The sequence below is a fragment of the Myodes glareolus genome, chromosome 4, assembly GCF_982192425.1.
Source record: "Myodes glareolus chromosome 4, mMyoGla1.1, whole genome shotgun sequence".
Classification (NCBI taxonomy): domain Eukaryota; kingdom Metazoa; phylum Chordata; class Mammalia; order Rodentia; family Cricetidae; genus Myodes; species Myodes glareolus.
This window is the reverse complement of record NC_142029.1, coordinates 84664723-84685051: the sequence shown is the minus strand read 5'-3', so window position 1 is coordinate 84685051 and position 20329 is coordinate 84664723. Positions and strand designations below refer to the sequence as shown.

Sequence of the window (20329 nt, the reverse complement as noted above, 5' to 3'; positions counted from 1 at the left end):
TGAAGGCTTTCCCCTCTAAGGAATCAGAAGTTATGGCTCTTCTTGTCACGTGTCCTAAGTATTATACTGAGATGCTGCTTACCCTGAAGTAAGGCTGGAATAGGTTTGGGAGGGTACATGGAGAAACCTTTAGTTAGTGTTGTATTCTTTGTCATGTGTGGTGTTTACAAGGTCTTTGCAGTGTGTTTAGTGTTCATGTGATTTTTTTCCTTTTAGCAATTTCCATGAATTATTTGTGCACTTTTCTGAATAGGAGCTACACAATAAAAGTATTAAAATTATTGCTATTTAATAAGGCCTTGAGAAGATATATTTGTGCCATTCTTGGAATTTAGCTCTAGACTTTAAAGTACTTTACATTGCCTTACTAACAGACTGAAAAATGAGCAGCAATTTAAAAAGAACAAAAAAGTAGACTATGGCTTCTCTAATGAATGTAAATGTAAAAATTATTAGCCTGAAAAAATTATTAGCCTGAAAACCATTCACTTTAATAAGTTTTCCTAAACTTTTTTTCTACCACAGCTAATGTTTTGTTGTTTAAATTAGGAGGTGCTAATGATGCTGGATTATTATGTGAGAGATTTCAAAGCATTGATTGACTGGATTCAACTTCAGGAAAAGTTAGAGAAGACAGATGCTCAAAGCAGGTAATGAACTCTGGTATTCATGTTTGTAGTAACCCCAGTTTCAGTAGCAAGCATTGAAATCGACAGTGGACTTAACACCAGGTTGATCCAAAATCTGTACCAATCTAATAGTTGACTAGTACTTTACTCTTTTGGTTATGTAACAAATATTCATTATTAGTGCACTTGACAGTGCTAGTCATATTACATAGGTCAGAAATTAAATTGCTATACATGACACATAGATTTTGTGATCTAATGGTATAACAAAATGGAACTTAATGCTGTGTATGTATGGTAAGTTTTTTTGGAGGATGGATCATTGGCATTTAAGACAAAGATAACAAATCATACTGTTTTAAGTGTAAGGAATACATGAATTAAAAACAGTTTCTGGGAAATGTATAGTGTATTTTCTCATTGTGGTAGGCAGTGAGGAAATTGATTGTTTTTCTGTTTCTCTCTATATATACTTGCTACGGAAATGATTTCATTTTGTTACAATTTTAGAAATCTAGAAAGCCTAATTATATACACTATTATACTTTAGCTGTTCAACATTATCTTTACATCATTTCAAGTTATTGTATTTCATCTTATAGACTAAAGGAACTTAAAGCACACAAGAATACTCGAGACTCATTGATTCTTTGATTTAAATGAAAAAGTCATGTTCATTCATGAGAAGTCATTCATGTACATTTCAACTACATGAATTCCTTAAAAATTACTGGTTACAGGGCAGGAAATCTAAGGAGAGAAATACATCGCAATACTCATTATCATAGATAGATTATTCAAAATTATTGTGATACTGTTTATCCTAGTGTTTAATAGCTTCCTTAGGCAGCTGCCTTAAATTGCCAGTAGAGCAGGACAGAATACAAGTTATGCTGAGGTCCAAGATTTAGTGTGTGTGTTGTTTTCATGCAGGTATTTATGCATGTACACGTATGTGTGTACATGTGGAGGCTAGAGGTTGGTGTTGGGTGCCTTTCTCTATTACTTTCTACCTTATTTTTTGAGAAAGTTCTCTCCTCAAACCTGGAGCTTATCAGGTTTAGCTAGAGTGACTGGCCAGTAAACACCAGAGATCTGCTTGTCTCTGTTCCTCTTGGTCTGATATTATAGATGCATGCCACTGTAACTGGCTCTTTTCCTGGATATTGGGGATCCTGATTCAGGTCTTCATGCTTGCTTGCAGACACTTTAACCACTAGCCATTTTCTCAACTCTTAGGGCATCTCTTTTTATGTTAACTAGCTACCAACACATCTTTGCCTCCTGAAGCAGCTCCAAAATATGGAAAACAGCCTTAAATTTCCTGTTGATGGCATTAGTCTTTCAGTAGTATTCAAATCATGCTTGACTTGGTGGTTTAAAGGTTAGGATTAAAGATACATATATTAAAAAAAATACCCTGACAAGAATTTATATAGCTAGATTTTAAATACTTTGAAATAGAATGAGAAACTACTGAAGAAAGTATTGACTCTCTTGATTTAGCAAGAAGAAAATAAGCCTATGGGTAAATATAAAATGTAAGGAATACTTACAAAGTATCAGGAATGTGTTGTAATAGCAGCAGCAATAAACTTTCTTAAATCATTTGGAAAATGACACAATTTCCAATAGAAACAGTGAGCCAAAGTTACCAATATGTAAACTCCTAAAGAAAAAAAACAAAATGGAAAAAATATAAAAATGGTAATTGATAATATGTTACTATTACTAGTTGTAGTAACAAGCATATACAATTCAAAAAGAAAACAAAGACAGTGTTGTATTATTTTTCCAATAACTTTTTCTTTGCTTTTTTGAGACAGGGTTTCTCTTTGTAATAGCTCTAGCTATCTTGGAACTAGCCCTATAGATCAGTCTGGCCTCAAACTCACAGAGATCCACCTGCTTCTGCCTCCTAAGTGCTGAGATTAAAGGTTTGTGCCACCTTTAATTTAATAAAAATTTATTTATTTTTTTAAAAAAAGATACCAGGTGTTGGCAAGGTTGAATGGAAATGAATGTCCTTCATCTGTAGGGCTATAATAGTCGTTTAGAAAGATGATTTAGTAACAACTTATCCAATCTTCAGGCTTTTGAATAATATTTTATCAAAATTTTCTATCAGTAATCAGTTTTTTGTTTTGTTTTGGTTGTTTTTTTTTTCCTTTCTGAGTGAGTGGGTAAAATATCTAAGGACTATATCACATGGAAAGTAAGCTATAGAGCGACTGACTGGACTGATAGGCTTTGAATAAGAACATAGGACTTGTCTCCTGGGCCCTGGGAAGACCAGCTATCCCTGTAGCAGTGCTGAGGAGTTCTACCCAGAGAGGTGAGTGGGTGCTAGCCTGGGCGGCCAGCCCAGGAAGAGAACACAGCCCCTCCCCCCTCAGCTTCTGCGGCAGGGTCTTCCATGTTTCACCGGACCCCTCCCTGCCCCCACTGCCACTGCATTCTTGTCTCCTGGGCCCTGGGAAGTCCAGCTATCCCAGCTGCAGTGCTGAGGAGCTCTATCCAGAGAGTGCTGAGGAGTTCTATCCAGAGAGTGCGGAGGAGTTTCATCCAGAGAGGTGGAGATGGGGAGGCGCCAATGCAAGAATTCCTCCAACAACCTGAAAGGCAACATGACATCTCCAGAATCCAGGGAGCACGAAATGAGAATAATTGAACACCCTACTCCAGAAGAAATAGAAGAAATCAACTCTAAGCAGATGTATATGAAAATAATAGAGGAACCTAAACAGGAGGTGAAAATCTGCTGTAAACAAATGGGAGATAAGTATAACAAAAAGATTGAGGAAATGAGTAAAGAAATGGAAGAGAAATATACCAAAAAGTTTGAAGAAATGAGTAAATCCGTAAATGAAATTCTGGGAAACCAAGAAAAAACAATCAAACAGGTAATGGAAACAGTTCAAGATTTGAAAACTGAAATGGAGTCAATGAAGAAATCACAAACCGAGGGCCGGCTGGCTATGGAAAATCTAGGTAAATGAACAGAGACTTCAGAAACAAGCATAACCAACAGAATACAAGAGATAGAAGAAAGAATCTCAGACTCTGAGGACACCATAGAGAAATTAAACGCTCTGACCAAAGAAAACAGCAAATCCAACAAATTCTCATCACAAAACATTCAGGAATTGTGGGACACAATAAAAAAACCAAATCTAAGAATAATAGGGATTGAAGAAGGAGAAGAACGGCAAATCAAAGGCCCAGAAAATATATTCAACAAAATTATAGAAGAAAACTTTCCCAATCGAAAGAACGATATTCCTATGAAGGTACAAGAAGCATACAGAACACCGAATAGACTGGATCAGAAAAAAACATCCCCTCGCCATGTAATAATCAAAACACAAAACATACAGATTAAAGAAAGAATATTAAGAGCTGCAAAGGAAAAAGGTGAAGTAACTTATAAAGGTAAACCTATCAGGCTTACACCGGACTTCTCTATGGAAACCATGAAAGCCAGAAGATCCTGGATAGAGGTACTGCAGAAACAAAGAGACCATGGATGCAAGCCCGGACTACTATACCCAGCCAAGCTATCATTCACTATCAACGGAGAAAACAAAATATTCCAGGATAAAAATAAATTTAAACAATTCGTCGCCACAAATCCAGCCTTACAGAAAGTAATAGAAGGAAAATCGCAACCCAAGGAATCCAACATTGCCATCAAGCCTACAATAACCCAGACATCTAGCGACCACTCACAACCACAACTCAAAGAAGAGAAACACACAAACTCTACTACACACACACACACACACACACAAAAGTAATAACCAGAATCAACAACCACTGGTCATTAATATCACTTAATATTAATGGACTCAACTCACCTATAAAAAGGCACAGACTAAGAGATTGGATATGAAAACAGGATCCAACATTCTGCTGTTTACAAGAAACACACCTCAAACACAAAGATAGACATCTACTCAGAGTAAAGGGTTGGGAAAATGTTTTCCAAGCAAACGGACCTAAGAAACAAGCGGGTGTGGCCATTCTAATATCTAACAAAATTGACTTCAAACTAAAATCAATCAGAAGAGATGGAGATGGACATTTCATACTCATAACAGGAACAATTCATCAGGAGGAAGTCTCAATCCTGAATATCTATGCCCCTAATATAAAAGCACCCACTTATGTAAAAGAAAAACTTTTAGAACTCAAGGCAGTCATCAAACCACACACACTAATAGCAGGAGACTTCAACACACCTCTCTCACCAAAGGACAGGTCAATCAAACAGAAACTCAACAGAGAAATAAGAGAATTACTAGAGGTAATGAATCAAATGGACTTAACAGATATCTATAGAACATTCCACCCAAATAGAAAAGAATATACCTTCTTCTCTGCAGCTCATGGAACCTTCTCGAAAATTGACCACATACTCGGTAACAAAGCAAACTTCCACAGATACAAAAAAATATTAGTAACCACCTGTGTCTTGTCAGATCACCACGGTAGAAAGTTAGAATTCAATAACAATTCGAACACCAGAAAGCCTACAAACGCGTGGAAGTTGAACAGTCCACTACCGAATCATCCCTGGGTCAAGGAAGAAATAAAGAAATTAAAGTCTTCCTTGAATTTAATGAAAATAAAGACACAACATACTCAAACCTATGGGACACAATGAAAGCAGTGCTAAGAGGAAAGTTCATAGCACTAAGTGCCCAATTAAAGAAAATGGAGAAAGCACATATTGGAGTCTTAACAGCACACCTGAAAACTCTGGAAAAAAGAGAAGCAGACTTTCCCAGGAGGAGTAGAAGATTGGAAATAATCAAACTGAGGGCTGAAATCAACAAAATAGAAACACAGAAAACAATTCAAAAAATCAACGAAACAAAAAGTTGGTTCTTGGAGAAAATCAACAAGATTGACAAACCCCTAGCCAAACTAATCAAAAGGCAGAGAGAGAACACTCAAATTATAAGATCAGAAATGAAAAGGGGGACATAACAACAGACACAGAGGAAATTCAGAGAATCATTAGATCTTACTACGAAAGTTTATATGCCACAAAGTTGGAAAATGTACAAGAAATGGATTGGTTTTTAGATAAGTCCCATTTACCAAAGTTAAATCAAGACCAGGTGAACAATCTAAATAGACCTGTTAGTCGTGAAGAATTAGAAGCTGTTATCAAAAATCTCCCGACCAAAAAAAGCCCAGGGCCAGATGGTTTCAATGCAGAATTCTACCAGAACTTCCAAGAAGAGCTGATACCTATACTCCTTAAGGTATTTCACAATATAGGAACAGAAGAGTCATTGCCAAACTCTTTTTATGAAGCTACAGTTACCCTGATACTAAAACCACATAAAGTCACAACCAAGAAAGAGAATTACAGGCCAATCTCACTCATGAACATTGACGCTAAAATTCTCAACAAAATCCTGGCAAACCGATTCCAAGAACACATTAGAAAAATTATCCATTATGATCAAGTAGGCTTCATTCCAGAGATGCAGGGCTGGCTCAACATACGCAAATCTATCAATGTAATCCATCATATAAATAAACTGAAAGAAAAAAACCATATGATCATTTCATTAGATGCTGAAAAAGCATTTGACAAAATCCAACATCCCTTTATGATAAAGGTGTTGAAGAGATTGGGGATACAAGAATCATACCTAAATATAATAAAAGCAATATATAGTAAGCCGACAGCTAACATCAAATTGAACGGAGAGAAACTCAAAGCGATTCCACTAAAATCAGGAACACGACAAGGCTGTCCACTTTCTCCATTACTCTTCAATATAGTGCTCAAAGTTCTAGCAATAGCAATAAGACAACATAGGGGATCAAGGGGATTCGAAATGGAAAGGATGAAGTTAAACTTTCGTTATTTGCAGACGATATGATAGTGTACATAAGCGACCCCAAAAACTCTACCAAAGAACTTCTACAATTGATAAACACCTTTAGTAATTTGGCAGGATACAAGATCAACTCCAAAAAATCGCTATCCCTCCTATACACAAAGGATAAAGAAGCAGGGAGGGAAATCAGAGAAACATCATCTTTCATGATAGCCACAAATAGCATAAAATATCTTGGGTAACTCTAACCAAGAAAGTGAAAGACCTATTTGACAAGAACTTTAAGTCCTTGAAGAAAGAAATTGAGGAGGATACCAGAAAATGGAAAGATCTCCCCTGCTCTTGGATTGGGAGAATCAACATAGTAAAAATGGCAATTCTACCAAAAGCAATCTATAGATTCAATGCAATTCTCATCAAAATCCCATCAAACTTCTTCACAGACCTTGAGAGAACAATAATCAAGTTTATATGGAAAAACAAAAAACCCAGGATAGCCAAAACAATCTTATACAATAAAGGAACTTCTGGAGGCATTACCATCCCTGACTTCAAACTCTATTACAGAGCAACAGTATTGAAAACAGCTTGGTATTGGCATAACAACAGAGAAGTCGACCTATGGAATCGAATAGAAGACCCGGGTATTAACCCACAAACTTATGAACACCTGATATTTGACAAGGGAGCTAAAGGTATGCAATGGAAGAAGGAAAGCATCTTTAACAAATGGTGCTGGCATAACTGGATGTCAACCTGCAGAAGAATGAAAGTAGATCCATATCTATCACCATGCACAAAAATCAAGTCCAAATGGGTTAAAGACCTCAACATTAATCGGACCACTTTGAACCAGATAGAAGAGAAAGTGGGAAATAGTCTACAAGCACAGGCTCTACCTGTACTGATTGGAGGTAGAGATGAGTAGGCAACAGGTTAAGACTACACTCAGCAACATAAAAAGTAATAAAGCACCATCAGAAACTAATGGCTCTACATCAGCAAGACCTGAGCATCCTAATGAAAAAGAAGCAGAAGAAAATGACCTTAAACTTAACTTTATCTAGATGATTGAAGCCCTTAAAGAACACATTAATGACTCTCTTTAAAAAATGGAGAAAAAACAAACAAAACATTGAAAGAAATCAACAATTCACTTAAAGAAAGCCAAGAAAAAGCAATCAAACAAGTGAAGGCAAAGGTTCAAAACTTAAAAACTGAAATAGAGGCAGTAAAGAAAACACCAATTAAGGCAATTCTGGAAATGGAAAATCTGGGTAAACAAATAGCATCTATCTATACAAGCAAAACCATCAGAATACAAGAGATGGAAGAGAGAATATCAGACATGGGAGACACAATAGAGGCAATAGATTAATCAGTTAAAGAAAATGTTAAGTCAAACAAATTCTTTATACAAAATATCCAGGAAATCTGGGACAGCATGAAAAACTGAACCTAAGTATAATAGGGATAGAAGTAGGAGAACTCCAGCTCGAAGGCACAGAAAATATATTCAATAAAATCACAGAAAGAAACTTCTCCAACCTAAAGAAGGATTTGGCTATGAAACTACAGGAAGCTTACAGAACACCAAATAGACTGAACCAAAAAACAAGTCCTGTCCCCTTGCCACATATTAATCAAAATACTAAACATTCAAAATAAAGACTATTAAGAGCTTCAAAAGAAAAAGACCAAGTTACAAGTAAAGGCAGACCTATTAGAATTAACCCAACTTCTCAATGGAAACAACAAAAGCCACAAGGTCCTGGATACACCGGACCTTTATGCAGAAACTAAGAGATCATGGATGCCAACCCAAACTGCTGTACCCAGCAAGTTTTCAATAACCATAGACAGAGAAAACAAGATATTCCATGACAAAACAAGATTTAAATAATGACTATCAACTAATCCAGCCCTATAGAAAGTATTAGAAGGAAAACTCCAACCCAAGAAAGTTTGTTACACCCACAAAAATACAGGCAAAAGATAATTCCATAACAGCAAATCCTAAAGAAGGAAAATGTACACACAATACCACCACCATCACCAACAAAACAAAATAACAGGAGTAGTCACTGGTCATTAATATTCCTTAAGGTCAGTGGACTCAATTCACCTATAAAAGGACTCAGGTTAACAGAAAGGATACAAAAACAGAATCCTTTCTTCTACTACATTAGAAGAAAGACAGCTCACCTCCAAAGACAGACATTACCTTAGGGTAAAGTGTTGGGAAAAGATTTTCTGATTAAATGAACATAAGAAGCATAGCTATCCTAATATCTAACAAAATAAACTTCAAATTAAAAGTCATCAAAAGAGATGAAGAACGACATTTCATATTCATCATAGGAAAAATCCATCAAGATATTGCAGTCTCAATTCTGAACACCTATGCCCTAAATACAAGGGCACCCACATTTGTAAAATAAACATTACTAAAGCTTAACTCACACATCAAACCCTACACACTAATAGAGTTAGAATTCAGCACCCCATTTTCACCACTGGACAAGTTTGTCAGACAGAAATTTAACAGAGAAATAAAGGAATAAACAGATTTTATGACTCAAATGGATTTAATGGACATCTGTAGAACATTCCACCAAAACACAAAAGAATATACCTTCTTCTCAGCACCTCATGGAACCATCTCTAAAACTGAGCACATATTAGGTAACAAAACAAACCTTAAGAGATACAAAAAAATTGGAATAGTCCCCTGCTTCTTATCAAATCACTGTGGCTTAAAGTTAGAATTCAACAGTATTAATTACAGAAAACCCACAAACTCATGGAAATTGAACAATGCTCAACTGAGTCACCACTGGGTCAAGGAAGAAATAAAAAAAGAAATTAAAGACTTTTTAAAATTCAAAGAAAATGACAGTGCAGCATATCCAGACTTATGAAATACAATGAAAGTAGTGCTAAGAGGAAAGTTCGTAGCACATATAAAGAAGCTGAAGCAACCTAACACTCATGAATTAACACTACACTGAAAATCCTTAGAACAAAAAGAAGCAAACTCTTCCAGGAGAAGTAGATGCCAGGAAATAATCAAATTGAGAGCTGAAATCAATAAAATAGAAACAAAGAAAACAATACAAAGAATCAGTGAGACAAAGAGTTGGTTCTTCAAAAAAAAATCAACAAGATAAACAAACCTTTATCCAAACTAACCAAAAGGCAGAGAGAGAATATCTGAATTAAAAAATCAGAAATGAAAAAGGGAACAGAACAACAGACATGGGAGAAATCCAGAGACTCATCAGGTCGTACTTCAACAATCTGTACTCCACTAAATTGGAAAATTTAAAGGAACTTGACAGTTTCCTGGATAAATACCACATGCCAAAATTAAGTCAAGCCCAGATAAATTAAATAGACCTACAGCCCCTAAGGAAATATAAACAGTCATCAAAAGTCTCCCAACCCAAAAAAACCCAGGGCCAGATGGTCTCAGCCCAGAATTCTACCAGAATTTCAGAGACACACTAATACCAGTACTCCTCAAATTGTTCCACACAATAGAAACAGAAGGAACGTTACTGAGCTCTTTTTATGAGGCTACAGTTACCCTGAAACACAAATGAATAAAGATGCAACAAAGAGAATTACAGACCATTCTCCCTCATGAACATTGATGCAAAAATACTCTATAAAATACTGGCAAAACAAATTCAGGAACACATCAGAAAAATTATCCACCTTATCAAGTAGGCTTCATCACAGAGATGCATTCCTGGGATGGTTCAACATATGAAAATCTGTCAATGTAGTCCACTATATAAGCAAGCTGAAAGAAGAAAAAAAAAAACCCACATGATCATCTCATTTGATTCCGAAAAAAAAAAAAAACTCTGACAAAATCCAACACCCCTTCATGATGAAGGTCTTGGAGAGATCAGGGATACAAGGAATGTACCTAAACATAATATCAGCATTATTCAGCAAGCTGACAGCCAATATCAAACTAAATGAAGAAAAACTCAAAATGAGCCCACTAAAATCAGACACAAGACAAGGCTATCCACTTTCTCTATTATTCAATATAGTACTCAAAGTCCTAGCTAGAGCAATAAGACAATAGAAGGAGATCAAGGGGATACAAATTGGAAGGGAAGTTATTGGTTGCCTGTGTTTTTGTGGGTACAATTAGCTTCCTTGGGTTGGGATTTTCTTTCTAGTACTTCTGTAGGGCTGGATTTATGGGTAGGTATTTTTAAATCTAGTTTTGTCATGGAATATCTTGTTTTCTCCAATATCATGATGGGTACACCCACTGAAACAGTTTATCTGAGCTCATGGGAGCTCACCAACTCCAGATGTACAGGGAAGGAAACAGCATAAGTCCAAACTGGTCCCTTTGAATGTGGGTGACAGTTGTATGACTGGGGCAGACTATGGGGCCACTGGAAGTGGCACTAGAATTTATTCCCTACTGCTTGTACTGGCCTTTTTGGAACCTATTCTCTCCGGATGGATACCTTGCTCAGGCTGTGTATAGTAGGGAGGGCCTTGGACCTTACCCAAAGCACTGTGCCTTACCCTCTCCTAGAAGTGGATGGGGAGTGGGGTGGGGAGGTAGGTGGAAGGAATGGGAGGAGGGGTTGGAGTGGGAACTTGGATTGATATGTAAAATGAGAAAAAATAGTTTGCTTTCTTTATAAAAAAACAATTTAAAAAAAGAAAAAAAACAAATTGGAAGGGAAGAAGTCAAACTTTTGCTATTTGCGGATGATATGGTAGTATACATAAGTCACCCGAAAAATTCTACTAGGGTACTCCTACAGCTGATAAACACTGTCAGTAATGTGGCTGGATACAAGATCAACTGAAAAAAAATCAGTAATCCTTCTATATACAGATGATAAACGGGCTGAGAAAGAAATCAGAGAAAGAAACATCACCCTTCACAAAGCCATAAACAACATAAAATATCTTGGGGTAACTCTAACCAAACAAGTGAAATACCTTTTTGATGAGAACTTTATGTCTGAAGAAGGAAATCGAAGCAGATATCAGAAAATGGAAAGATCTCCCATGTTCTTGGATAGGTAGAGTTAACATTGTAAAAATAGCAATTTTACCAAAAGCAATTTACAGATTCAGTGCAATCCCAATCAAAATCCCAACACAGTTCTTCACAGACCTTGAAAGAACAGTACTCAACTTCATATGAAAAAACAAAAAACCAAGGATAACCAAAACAATCCTGTACAATAAAGGACCTTCCAGAGGCATTACCATCCCTGACTTCGAGCTCTGTTATAAAGCTACAGTAATGAAAATAGCTTGGTATTGGAATAAAAATAGACATGTGGACCAGCGGAATTGAATAGAAGACCCTGATATTAAGCTGCACACCTATGAACACCTGATTTTTGTCAAAGAAAATTATGCATTGAAAAAAGAAATCATCTTCAACAATTAGTGCTGGCATAACTGGAGTTCAACATATAGAAGAATGCAAATAGATCCCTATCTGTTGTCATGCACAAAACTCAAGTCCAAATGGATCAAAGACCTCAACATAAACCTACCACACTGAACCTCATAGAAGAGAAAGTAGGAAGTACTCTTGAACACTTTGGCACAGGAGACCATTACCTAAATATGGCACCAGTAGCATAGACACTGGAGCAACAATTAATAAGTGGGACCTCCTGAAACTCAAAAGCTTCTGTAAGGCAAAGGACACAGTGAACAAGACAAAAGAGTAGCCTTCAGAATAGAAAAAGATCTTCACCAACCCCACATCTGACAGAAGGCTGATCTCCAAAATATACAAAGAACTCAAGAAACTAAACATCAAAATGTGAAATAATTCAATAAAAAATGGGGTATTGATCTAAACAGAGAATTCTCAACAGAAGAAACTCAAATGGCTGGAAGACATTTAAGGAATTGCTCAACATCCTTATCAGGGAAATGCAAATCAAATCAACTCTGAGATACCATCTTACACCTGTCAGAATGGCTAGGATCAAAAACACTGATGTCAGCTTATGCTGGAGAGGATGTAGAGAAAGGGGAACACTCCTTCATTGCTGCGGAGAGGGCAAACTTGTGCAGCTGTTTTGGAAATCAGTATCGAGGTTTCTCAGAGAACTGGGAATCAGTCTACCTTAGGATCTAGCAATACTACTTTTAGGCTTATATCCAAAGGAGACACACTTATACCACAAGGACATTTGCTCAACTATGTTCATAGCAACATTATTCATAATAACTAGAACCTGAAACAACATAGATGTCCCTCAACCGAAGAATAGATAAAGAAAATGTGATACATTTTACACAATGGAGTACTACACAGTGGTAAAAAACATCTTGAAAGTTGCCAATAAATTGACGGAAATGGAAAAAAAAAATCTTAAGTGAGGTAACCCAGTTCCAGAAAGACAAATGATTTGTACTCACTCACAATTGGATATTAGGCATAGACCAAAGGATAACTAGCCTACAATCTACAATCCCAGAGAAGCTAAGCAACAAAGAGGACCCTAAGAGAGACATATACATGAATTCACCTAGGAATGGGAAATAGATATGATCTCCTGAAACCCTCATCCAATAACTGATGGAAGCAGATGCAGAAGTCCTTGGCTAACCACTGGACAGAACTCCAGAGGAGCAATAACTGAGCAAAGGGATCAATACCATACCAATACCAAAGGGGAAAACCCACAGAAATAGCTGACCTGAACTTGTAGGAGCTCACAGACACCAGACTGACAATTGGGGAACCTGCACAGGACCGATCTAGCCCCCCTGAATGCAGGTGACAGTGGGTGGCTTGGCAGTTGGTGGGGTCACTGGCAATGAGACCAGGAACTATCCCTAATGAATGAATGATCTGGCTTTTTGGAGCCCATTTCCTGTGAAGAGATACCTTGCTTAGCCTAAACACGGGGTTGTGGGAGGCTTGGTTCTGCCTCAATATGGTGATGTGACAGAATTTATTGACCCCCTCGCCATGGGAGGACTTACCCTCTGAAGAGCCCATAGGTGTGAAGTGAGGGGAAGATGTGGGGGGGGGGAGCATAAAAAGAGGGGAAGGATGGGGAACTAGGATTAGTATGTAGAAAAATAAAGTAAAAATATTTAAAAGAAAAATATTTCAGTGGGCTATGTATCCTGTCAGTTACTTGTGAACAGAGAATAAAGACAACAGAAGGTCATTTACACCACTTAGTTCTTTCAAAAGAGCAATAGTGTCTTTGTGTATCTACTCTGTGGTTGAAAATATAATATTCTATGGTAGAAAAAATAAGCTGAGTTAGTACTATTGCTTTAATTTTTTCTCAGTATGTGGAGACGCTTGTAATTATTAAGTTTATCTCAGTTGCATATGGTGGTGCACACTTTTAATTTTATTACTCAAGAGGTAGAGGCAGGAGGATCTCTGAGGTCTGGATCAGCCTGGTCTACATAGTAAGTGCCTGGCCAGCCAGAGCTGCCTAATGTACCCTGTCTCAAACAAGCAAACAAGCAGTGCATCTCTGTATTTTATAACCCATGACCCTTTTGAAAGAAGTAGTGCTTGTTGTTTGACTGTCTAGAAAATCCTGTATTGTGAACCATCAGGAATTACTCACTTGTTAGTATAGAACCATTCTAGTAATCAGGGTTGCAGACTTTGACTATGTTTTTGCTCATTAACAGCCAAAAGGAAAGATTTGTTTGTTTCCCCATTTTTTTGTTGTTGTTGTTAAAGTAATCTACTTTATGTTCTGAATCATCAGACCAACCTCACTGGCATGGGAAGTAAAGAAGATGTCTCCAGGACGCCATGTGATTCCAAGCCCATCAACAGATAGAATGAATGTAGCATCAACTGCAAGAAGAAGCTTAAATTTTGGGTGAGATGATTTAAAAAAATACACATAGTACTATAAACCCATGTTTATATATATATGTATGTATTTGAAAAATACTCATAGTATTATAAACCCAGTATTCCATGAGAAAAATATTCTTAGTACCAGCCCCATGTAGGAGAAATCATGCATCATTTCCAGGGAAGGTCTCACCAATTTCTGCTAAGATTCCTATATCTGAGAGAAAGTTACTATAGTATGAGATCTGTAAAGCAAAGCATATGCACAAAATTCTGGAAGGTAACTTTATTACTCACAGATTGACAGAAGATAAGAACAAAAGCCTACATCCTTGGTAACCTAGTCCTTTGAGACCCAGGGACGTTTTAGCTGTGTGTCTTGTCTTTTACCTAAGAGGACTTAAAAAGCGTTCCTTTAAGAACATTACACATTGGATGTCTTTTTTTTTTCTTTTTTCCTGAGCTCAGATATTATAGGTTCTTTTCTATAGGCCCAGTGATGAAGAACTAGTTACGCTGGACAGTTTCTTTTCATTTCATAAGTTTGCATTCTTGTATATTCTTTGTGAAAGTTGGAAGCCGGAGAGGGGAGGAATGAATGACCAAGGCCATTTGGTACCATTTTTTTTTTACATTGTATATGATTGAAATTGTCAGAGTAAAATTTAAAAAAAGATCCAGTGGGCACATACTGCAGGCAGGTAACTCTTGTGGCTCTCAGGGGTGTTGCTGGGTAAGACTGATTACATTAAAGCAGTGGTTCTCAACCTTCCTAATGCTGTGACCCTTTAATACAGTTCCTTATATTGTAGTGACCCCAAATCATACAGCAGTTATTTTTGTTGCTACTTCATAACTGTAATTTTACTACTGTTATGAGTTGTAATATAAATATCTGATATGCAGAATATTTGATATTTGACCCCTATTGAAGGGTTGTTTTATCTCAGAAAGAGTCAAGAACCCCAGGGTGCGAACCACTGAGCTAGAGTGAAGTTGCACATGTATGTGAAGGGTCCTCATGATCGCATGGTGAACACTTTAGCAACTTAGCCTATTTCCCCAGCATTATAATATTTTTAGTATTTGTTTTCTCTGCTGTTACCATCTTTGAAGCAAGATCTTTGACGTATCTGTATATCTTAAGGATCCTAACACTGAATCTGGCATTTAGTAAAAGCTGATTCTTTGTTCAGTAGAATTAGACTTTTGCTTTCAGTCTCTCTTATGAGGTTCTTAGATAGTGTTTCCTTTGGTGAATGTTAATAGGCTTTAAGAATCATGTGATACTTGGACCTTAGGCAGGTGGGAATAGATAGATAGCAAACAACCAAAATATAATCCACCAGACAAAAGAGTGTTTACAAGCAAACTTGCTCTTTACTGCAGTTCATTAATCTGTTTCCAAGAATTTTATAACACAGATTTATTTTAATTCTGGAGACTTTTAATTCATGCATTAATTACCTTTCTCATGGCCATTAGCAAATACCTGGCAAAAGCAATTTAGGGGAACTTTGAAGGATTTACTTGGGCTTATAGTTGGATAGGACACAATTTATCATGACAGGGAATGTGAAGTGTTGATCTCAACGTGTCTGTAGTCATGAAACAGAGAGAGAGAGAGAGAGAGAGAGAGAGAGAGAGAGAGGAATATTAATACATGCTTACTTTCTCCTTTTTTATTCTGTCTGGAATCCTAAGCATGCAGTGGTTCTGCCTTCATTTGGGTGGGTCTTCTACCCTCATTAACTCTGTCTAGAAACTCCCTCATAGACATGACCAGAGGTAATTCTAGATCCTGTCAAGTTGACAGTATCATCCATGGCACTGCCTACGTGCATAAAGTTCTTATGCTGTTCTCTATGTGATCCTATTCATTATCCTTGTATAAATGCATTTCTTCTTTTTACTTTGTGATATGGTTCATTGGTTGCCCTTAGTACCCACCCACATCTCATGCTGCTTGAGTTGTGTTTTACAAACTGAAATGTAGTTATAAAGCTTGGGTTTTGTTCATTATTTTAACTCAAAATTTAAATAGTAAATAAACCATTGAGTATGTATTATACTACAGAGCCACTTTTTCTGAAAATCAAAAGAAGAAAAAACTAATATTTTGGAAATCTTCAAAGCCATAGGCCTCAGGGAATGGAAAAGGTGGGAGGGAAAGAAGGTGATGTCTCCTTACTTGCAATGAGTTCTCTTTGCCTGTTTCACAACTGATAAAAGGGGCTTGGGAGCAACCCTAATCCCAACTAGCCAGCAATACTGTTTCCATGTCAGTGTACCAAGATAGGGGACCTAATTTTGGTGACAGGAGAAGTGAATGAACACCTTTGGGCCAATATAAGAAAGGAAGGATGTCACTGTTAGGGTGTACTTGAACCCAAGAAAAACCTGAGTTCTTTAGTGGTCTCACAGCCCTGGGGCCTCCTCAGACCCGAGGAATCTGTAATGCTTGCCAATAAATTTACTTCCACTGTGGCATAATTCTTTAATTAGTGAAGGAAAAGAATTCCAGGCTTAGCTAGTAGCAGATTTTTTTAAAAATAAATGTGAGCTATTAAAGAGACTGTAGAAAGGAGTGGCTAGGATAGTGTGAAATTTCAGGAAAAATAACTTTAGAAAATAATGCTACTCAATTTTCAAGGAACCAAAATTGAATATTGCCTATGAAGCATTGTGTGTGCAATTGATGAAAGAAATATATACAAAGAAGAAACAGTTTTAGCCTGAATCAAGAATGACTTGTTAACATACATTGTTATAAATAAAAACTAGTAATAGTAATGTTATGAATTCACAATTTTTACTTTGATATTTAATTTCTTACTTGTGTTTATTTTTCTAAATAGGAGTTTACCTGGCACAGTAACTGCCCCATGTCTGGCTCCTACAGGTGTCAGTTGGGCCGACAAGGTAAAGGCTCATCATACTGGCTCTGCCACATCTGATGTAACACCTGCTCAAGCCTGTGCACCAACAACAGTGCAAAAGACGTCCCGCAAAAATGGCAAGTGATTTTCAGTTAACTGTTTTTTAAATTTTTATTTATTCATGTTTTGGCTGCCTGTAGTTAAAAGGGATATTTATACTTTAAAAAACTTGGCCCTAATATATTTTTATATTTACATTTTAGTCTTACCTATGTCATTTTGATCTCTGTTAATTAAAATCATGAAATGCAGTAATTCATTGTTAAAGTGCTTCCCTAGCTTTTATAGGACACCCTAAATTGACTTTTGGGCATTTCTTTTGGTACTGAATGTATTTAATTTAATTTTTTCATTTTGATTTTAATTATGTTGGCTCATTTTAAATATTATTCCTTACTCTTATCCAATATATTGTCCTTGATTTTATTGTACAAACAAACTTGTAGCAAATTGGCAGTAGGCAAGGGTTCTATTCTCTTTTTTGTTGTTATAGTATAGTATCAGAGGGTGTGTGTTTTCTAAGCAAAAGAGGTTCATTTAGCCCACAGTTTTGGAGGGGAAAAAAACCTAAGATTGGTTGGCCCCATCAATTTAATACCTAGAAGCTGCAAATAAATTTTTATAATCTTCAAAATTTTGAAAGAGAATTAATTTCCATTCTAGAGATGATGGCTAACTAAATTGCCCATTAAAACTGAGAAGAAATTAGTATGCTGTTAAACATGCAAGGGCTCAAAAAAAGGCTTACATTTCTCAGACCCAGTTACTACTAGAAAAAAAAACAGCATAGAGAGCCAAAGGTAATAAATAAATCAATGATGTTGTAGAAAGGCTGCTTGTTTGTTCCCATCTACTTAGCCCCTAAATAATCACACAGAAACCATATTATTTGCAATACTGTTTAGCCAATTGCTTAAGTATATTTCTGGCTATCTCATATCTTAAATTAATTCATCTCCATTAATCTGTGTATCACCACGAAGCTGTGGCTTACTGGGTAAAATTCGGGCACATCTGCTCCCCACAGTGGCTACATGGTGTCTCACTGACTCTGCCTTCTTTCTCCCAGCATTCTAGTTTAATTTTCCCTGCCTAGTTTTACTCTGCCCTATCAACAGGTCAGGGCAGTTTCTTTATTAACCAATGGTAGTCACAGCATACAGAGGGGAATCCCACATCACAATGATGATAGTATTGGGATGACAGCAACTGCTACAGACTTAAAAAAAAAAAAGATCACAGTGCTCTGAAAATGAAGAATTCAGAAAATAATAGTATTAAGAAATTTAAAATTAGCTAGGTATGGTAGCATGCATGTAGTGAGGGGCCTGCTTGTTGGGGTTTCCATCCCGCCCAGTACCCCACAGCCGGTAAGTCCCAGAGAATCAATCACACAGAGATCTCTATAAGTTATAAAGCTGATTGGCCCATTAGGTCAGGCTACTTATTAGTTCTTATGACTTATCTTAACCCATTATCCTTATCTACGTTAGCCACATGGCTCAGTACCTTTCTCATCTGGGCAAGTTACATGCTGCCTCTTCGGTGGTCTGCGCAGGAATGGCAGAGGGAGCTTCCTGCTTCCCAGAGTATTCCCAGTCTCTTTGCTCCACCTCTACTTCCTGTCTGGTTTTCCCGCCTATACTGCCTGCCTGGCCAATCAGCGTTTTATTAAAATATTATTGACAGAATACAGACAATTCTCCCGTATCACATGCACCCTAGGAGAATGAGATAGTAGCATCATGAGTTTGAGGCTAGTCTGAACTTCATAACAGGTCCAGGCTAGTCTGAGCTACCTAATGAAACCTTATCTCAGCAACAGCATGGAAAACATTTGAGGACTTTAGTGATATGTTGACTCTGAAAACAGCATAAAATATCAAGGCTAGCCCAGAAAGACAAAAAAGGAAAGAAATGAAAAGAAGAACATGAGGGGGAACATACATGAAATCCATGAAAAGGTGTAGAGATTTTATAAAGCAGCATTAGAAATGATGTAAGTTTTCCAAACGCCTAAAATAAATCAAGTGTTAGACTTAAGGAATCCTCTCAGGCCAAGCAGGAAAATGCAAAAATAAATTTCCTCTAAATACAATATAATAAAAACACTGAAATTTGAAGAAACAGAAAAATCTTTATAAGTGGTTAGAGGACACAAATGCCATTTTCAAAAAGGAAAATCATCAGGTAGCTGACTTTATAAGAAGAACTATGGATGCTAAGTACAGTGGAGAATATGTTTAGAATGCTGGAGACACAGCCAAGAAAATGTACGTCACCAAGTTAAAATAAAAATGTTTTCAGGGAAAAGTTTCAGAAAGTTGTAAACAGCAGGTCTGTGCTCAAATGCTGTAGATAGCTGTTGGGATGGATGGAAAATGATTTCAGGTGGACACCTAAGCCAATAAGGAGACCCAGAAGGAATAAACGTAGACAAGTCAGGAGTGTGGACTGTGTAAGCATTATGACTGTGTGGTTGAGATATAGCAGAATGAATGTTGATAACACAAAATACAAAGCAGAAAACGACTACACTGCTAAATTTCCTTCCCTCCTTCTTTCTTTCTCTTTTTTCTTCCCTCTCCTCCCCTTCTCTTGCCCTCTCTTCTCCCCTCCTTCCCTCTCTGTCTTTCTTCCTGTGTCTTTTATCCTTCGGAGGCCAGAGTTGATGTTAGGTGTGTTCCTATTGATCTCTACTTTATTGTTTGAGACAGGGCTCTCACTAAACTTAGAGTTCACCAGTTGGCTAAATTGTCTGGTCATCCATTTCCTGAGATCTTCCTGTCTTTGTCTCATAGCTTTGGGATTGCAGCCTAATGCTACCAGCTTTTTGGATGAATGGTAGGTATTGGGACTCTGGTTCTCCTAAAACAGCTACCAAACAGGGACCAAGTATTCAAGTACTGAGATATAGGTGATATGTCATTCAAACCATCACATTCTACTCCCTGATATCCATTGTCTCGTGGCCAAAACATAATGCAAAAATGCGTTTACTCCAACCTGAGAAGTCCCCCCTAGTCTTTCACAGACTCAACAGAG

The 20329-nt window shown here is 37.1% G+C and overlaps 1 protein-coding gene across 4 annotated transcripts in view; it reads left to right on the top strand.

The window, feature by feature from the left end:
• Scaper (S-phase cyclin A associated protein in the ER) overlaps window positions 1-20329 on the top strand; it is a 354060-nt gene that overhangs the window by 53350 nt on the left and 280381 nt on the right. For all 4 annotated transcript variants that reach the window (XM_085688786.2, XM_085688784.2, XM_085688782.2 and 1 more), the window contains exons 6-8: window positions 550-650; window positions 14251-14367; window positions 17204-17361. In XM_085688786.2, the coding sequence (XP_085544912.2) occupies window positions 550-650; window positions 14251-14367; window positions 17204-17361 (376 nt within the window). The remainder of the gene's footprint in view (window positions 1-549; window positions 651-14250; window positions 14368-17203; window positions 17362-20329) is intronic.